This window comes from Aythya marila (genome assembly GCF_965140915.1).
Source record: "Aythya marila genome assembly, chromosome: 2".
In the NCBI taxonomy this organism is placed as follows: domain Eukaryota; kingdom Metazoa; phylum Chordata; class Aves; order Anseriformes; family Anatidae; genus Aythya; species Aythya marila.
The window spans coordinates 22016564-22022563 of record NC_139043.1 but is presented as its reverse complement, the minus strand read 5'-3'; the positions used below and the strand labels follow the sequence as shown (position 1 = coordinate 22022563).

The 6000-nt window shown below is 43.9% G+C and overlaps 1 protein-coding gene across 3 annotated transcripts in view; it reads right to left on the bottom strand.

Moving 5' to 3' along the window:
* Positions 1–3629: 3629 nt before the first annotated feature.
* The window catches only part of RSU1 (Ras suppressor protein 1), a 96752-nt gene continuing 94381 nt past the window's right edge, over positions 3630–6000 (bottom strand). For all 3 annotated transcript variants that reach the window (XM_082753208.1, XM_082753210.1, XM_082753209.1), the window contains exon 9: positions 3630–4094. In XM_082753208.1, the coding sequence (XP_082609334.1) occupies positions 3992–4094 (103 nt within the window). In that variant the 3' untranslated portion in view covers positions 3630–3991. The remainder of the gene's footprint in view (positions 4095–6000) is intronic.

The window sequence follows — 6000 nt, the reverse complement described above, 5'->3', positions numbered from 1 at the left end:
TAACAGGAAGAGACCTGGCTGAAAACAAAATAAAGTCGCTAGCGTTCCAGTGACTCCAAGGGAAACATACTTCCAGACGAAGAGTCAGAAAAAGGGGAATCGTCAGGATCACGAAGTATCATTGCCTGTCTCCATTTTAAATAAGAAACACGAGCAATGGTGGTGTCTAAATTCTCAGAGCTGATATATGTGTATATATAGATAAATATATACATATATTTAACTCTTTCTGTCCATCAGGAGGGCTGCATGAGGTTAACAGACACTGCAGGTGCCAGAATGCTGTGGATGGTGGCTGCACATCAGGGTTTCTGGCTTCATTCTGCCCCATCATTAGCAAGGATTCACCCCCCCGGACCACTCTTTGCACTAACACAGCATGTCAGTCTCTCAGTAATACACTAAAAAAATTTGTTTGTTAGGGTGCACTGTATGCAAAAAATAAATAAATAAAAATCACCAAACTCTTTCCAGTTCACCACATGCAAAATCTAAGCAGAGAATTACCAGTACTGCTGTTTTCAAAGAGCTCCCAAGTGCCACGAGAAGCAAACGTCCTTCTAATAGGCATTACTTTCTCTCCTTGAAGTGGCATGTTCTTGGCTCTAAGAGAGGTTGGCCCAAAGAGGCAACCTGAACGAGTGACTGGATGGCAAAAAAAGTTCTCTCCAAGGACCATAAGCCAGGTATTGTCAATATAATATTGACGTAACACTGACCAGAGGAGCAGAGCTCTGCCCTTATGGAGCTCCGTGCCCCAGGTGGCACAACCCAGCCTGTCCCCTCGGGTAGCACTCGCTGGAAGGAGCCTTGGTTTGATGGATCTGCTGGAGAAGTGACCGTGGTGACCACCACAGGGACCATCAGTGCTCGTTAACTGGTTCAGCACAGTAGGACACAGCACTGCCTTTCCTTAGAGCATAGCAGGGAACTGCATGACCCAGTAAAATGAAACAAGTTGGTTTTAAATATTAAAAATGCAAGGACTCCAGAGAACAGATACATAACACCATCAGGCTCGCATTAAAACTGTTGTGTAGCTTGCTCTGAGAAGCTGGCACCTTTTAAAACCACCGAAACATTGGCATGGCACATCCCAGATGAGTTTCTTTTCTTTCCCACTTCTTTTATTCTGCCCTGAACCTCTGAAGAGCAGCACTATTCCCCCCCCCCCTCATTTTGTTTTCTGTTTGTACAGCTTTATACATTTTAGTCTTACGTCGTCTGCTCAGATCATTATCTTATTTTTTCATCTTTCTTTTCAAGAAACTTCTCTTTCCCCCATCTGCCACCATCTTCACTATAATACTTCTCCCTTTAGGATTTCTTTTTATCCCTCTCATCTCTATGCCTTTCACTTACTCTTCCCCAGACCCCTCATTCTTGCTTTTGCTTGTCAAAACTGCATTTCTTCATCCTTCATGGGGGAAGAAGTGGGCAGGTTGGGTGTTTTGCTATTTTATTTTTTTTCTTGTGAAAACCCAGGAACGCTCCAATCGATACTTCAGAAATACCACAGAGGAGACTTTGCACGATCCTTTCCACATTTTCAAAATTTGCAACAGCAGCTAATGGACGTCTGACTAATCCTTCAAAATCAGCAGCTTATTTAAAGCCACGTTATAGCTTCCCACAAAGAACACTGCCAGGCCTTCCCAAGGCTTTCATTTTCATGTCAGAGTCCCGGCTCCATGCTTTGAGCCACTTAGCAGCTTTGTAACCACTTACCAGCTCCTCCCTTTAACCCCGAGGAGGTGCTGGAGGCACCCTGGGGTACCTCATGGCCATGGCTAATTCCAGCCCCATTCCCATTCCAACCAAAGGAGCCAGAAGGCAGCACCCAGGCAGACGTAGAGAGATGCCAGCACAGCACCAGCCCCGGGTGAGGTGCTCCTGCTGTCACTCGGGGCTCAGCTGCACCTGCACCAAGCCCTGCCCTTGGCCATGGTCCTCCGCCCAAGCATGGCGGCGTGCTCAGGGCCATGAAGTGAGCACACATACAACTTCTTCCAGCCTGAAAGCAGGGATCCAGCCACAGCTGCAGACAGCTGCCAGGCCAGCCTTGTGGCCACTGCCACCCCCAAGGGCACAGCGTAAAGAAAGGATGCTGGAGGAAGGGTCTAGAGCCACTCCATCCCTTCCCAATAGGCGTGCCTTTGCTATTTATTTTGTTCCAAAAGGAATTTGCAATAGGAGTTTTGGGATCTTCTGACATTTCACTGACATTTCTTCAAGGCTTTTTGTAGCGCGAGTGTGATTGTCATTAGAGACCCTCATGTTTTAATGCCAACGTCTAGATTGAATTGTGTGCGTTCTAGCAGCTGGCCGGTTCTGGTTGCGGATTGGTAATGTGCCCCCAACCCAGCACCTCAGCGGGCCTGTTTCATTTGGAGCTGTTCCCCCAGACAGATCACTTATGAGGTTTGGAAAATCCTCTGCAGAGCTTGCAATAGATAAAATTGACTGTTCCTGACAAGTCTATCATTTTCACCGCTTTCCATCTGCCTATCAAGACTGCCTCATTATTCTGAAGTACCAAAGACCACTCAAAATGAGTCTAAAGCTTGAAGCCAACTTCCTATCCCTGCTTGCCAATTCAAAAAATCTGTTGCAAAATATATATCAATACATTTATTCCCAAACTAAGTCAACCATTTATTACTTAGACGCTGGGGTAATCCTAAACACGATCAAGAGGCTGCTGGTGATGAGAGTCTTTAGATACAAGATGGCTTTTATAGAATGTGTCATTTCTATCACGAGATATTTAATACCTTTTCATCTTTTATTTAATACAACTGCAGTCTGGGCATATTTCCTGCCTTGCTGACTGGACAGCACCAGAAACTCAGCAATAGGTTGCGTTGCTCAGGTATGAAATCCATGAAAGTGGAAATCAGGAGCAGGAAGGTCCTGACTCGGCCTATCTTGTTATGAATACCTGTTCTTGCTCCTTGAGTTTCCTGGTTAGCTTTTGCTCTTGCAAGACTAAAACTGTTTGGAAATCACTGCCTGTATTATTGTTTTTTCCTCCCACTGATAAGACCTGAAGCTACTTCAGATGTTAAACAATTTGTTGTTTAATCACTTTACAACCTGCGGCTTCTGAGCTTGGTTGTGGTGCGGGCTTTGTACAGATAAATATAGCACCTGTGGCATTTTCAACAGCCATTTGGAACACCTCTTCAATACAAGCATTTTCATGGCAGAGATTAAATACATTATTTGGGTTTTCTGCTTAAAAAAAATCACTTTAAAAAATTGGCAGAAATACCACTTTCTTCAAATGAGAAAGCTCTCTTTCCCCAAATTGAGGCTGGCAACTGGCAGCTCTTTGCACAGATATATATTTTTTTTCTTTCCTCTCTCCCCTCCCCTACTCCCTGATTTCAAAATAACCTTCAAGGCAAAAAAGCAGGACACAGCAATGTAAAAGAGAAACAGAAACTGATTAAAAATTTTCACTCTTGAGCAGAATGCTTTACATTTTAACCAACTTGTATCAGACAAAATGCTATCACATTCCTACAAAAGAAATTAACACATTGCAGGAAACTGGACACTTATGTTCTTCAAGAATATCACTATTCAGAAGTTCTACCACAGAAATAAAAACACAAGACAAATAGTGGCTTTTATTAAAATCATATGTAATAATATATGAAATTTATTATTGTGTAAGTGCAAAAAACCTGATATTAATAGGGTGTGATACATGTGAACAGAGGACATTAATGTACATATAAATAGAAAAGCTAAAATGTGTTTGACAGTGATATATTAAATGGCTACATAAATGTGACCATAATTAGGAGAGTGTGTAATTTTGTATTCCTTAAGCAGAATCTTCTAAAGCAGCACACATAGTAAATGGCCTTTAACTCTAGTCTCTGCTTCCTTAAGATATAAGTTATAGGAAATGTGTTGGAATATCATAGGCACATGCAAAAGAGATATAAAAGATATAAAAACAAAGGCACAAGCTGGGGACTTATTTGTTCTTGGCTGCCAGAGGCTTACGACTGATCTTCTTCGACTTGTCATTGTTCTTCTTTGGAGGTTCAGGGTTTGCCTGCATGTGTCTGCCATAAAGACTGTAAGGAAATAAGACAAAGAATATTTGTGATACAACCATTAAATGCTTTTAATCTGCAGCATGTTAAACAACACAGCTGGTTACTAGATATATAAAAAAAAAAAAGGAAGGTCATTACATTTATTTTGTCTCAACACACTCATTTTTCTATTAAAAGTCATGTTGCAGTCCACGTTACTGATTTTTTGTGACTTGGAGTAACACCGTGAAGAGCAGGCCTTTGGAGCAGTGAAGGAGCAATCAGTTTTGCCTTCAGAAACTAGCAACCTTTACTCTGCAGTTAGGGAATCAAGGCTCAGAGGGCTGTGAGGATGCGTATTCGAGTCGACAATGACAAAAATTGGGTTGAGCTGGAGAGATAGAGTGCCCACTTAGAGCAAAGTGAGCATCATCCCTAACTAGAAAACCCAAGGGCTTGATAATGTGACAGAGAGCAATGGTGTCACAGCCTTCTTTGCTGCTCACAGATGATTGATAGTACTGGGACAGCTACCAACACATCACTGCCACATTAGTAAGTACCACTGATTAAATGTTGACAAAGTATCCTACAATTAAGACAGCTAGCATTCACAGCAACACTAAACAGACTACATGGCTGAGAGGATCTTGCTAAATATCACATAGTAATTAATAGATAATTTATGAGTAATCCTGATTAAACTAAATTAAAAATGTACCAAAAATAAACACAGCTCAAACTTAACTTCCCATATTGACACAGAGTGCTTTTTGAAGATGTACTTTGCAGGGGTGTCAGTGTATCTAAAGGGAACAGAGCTGAGCTTTGTTTCTGCTCATTCAGCTGTATAAACACCAGCGATGTTGACACAAATACTGAACCCCTCTGAAAGATGTCCCCCTGCTAATGCTTCAGCTTCATGCTGGTGGGCGTCCGCTCTGATCCCACAGTATTGCCAGTAGGTTGGACATGGATGTCTAAAACCTGACAGGAATTCTGCTACTGAAAAGGTAACAGCGCTGTGTCGCTGCCCCTCCCTGTGTCACTGCCCCTCCACCTTCTGGTGACATTTCTCAAGAAACACAACAGGCCTAAGGGCTTTGGGCCAAGCAACTCTTCCCAAAACTGCCTCTGGACGTGCAGGAGCGCAGTCAGTCAGCGCTGTCGCTACAGAAGCTGGGCCCTGCCTTTCTGGGTATCTGCAGCACCACGGAGGCCCCAGCTCCCCTCAGGAGGCGAGCTGCCCTGGTTCATTGCGCACTGTTGCTGAAGTCCATGTGTAGAGCTCGCACGTCTGTCCAGCCCTTGTGGCAAACAAGGACCGGCTACAGATCCTTTCACTGCTTTTGCTTAGTCACATCAGGACTGAGTTAGTTTCTCATGAATTGCTCCTGCTTGTCCAGAGAGCATGACCTGATACACAGCTCTGCCATGGCTACCGGCCCGAGTGGGCGTCTCGGAGATAAAGTGACTCTTTACATAAAGTCACCTCTTCAACACTGCAGGCTGAAACTCAGCAGCAGGGGATTGGCCTTGCTTCTCAGACATGACCTGGCAAAGGCCTTGGTCAACTGTACGCAAGAGACATTGAACAAGGATCCAAACAGAGGTACCTTGAGTCACCGTGCATACAGCAGCACGGCTCTGGAGGGGCTATTTATGGCAGGTACAGAGAGATTTCAGCTAAGGCATACTGAAGCTGGGAGGTTAAACCTACCACCTGCCCTCGGCTTTAGTATTTCACGGTACCTGGAGGATACTTCAGCCCTGGGTTTGCTGGATTGCAGAATGGGATTAGAGCTTCTCCTAGAGCACTGAGGAGAAGTAGCACTTGTTTTCACCTCAGCAGCTGCGGCTTTACATCATGCTGCTAAACGGGCTGCTGTCAAAGTGTACTCTACCCAGAACAGCCCCATGCAAAGAAAATGCAGCTGTAAACTAA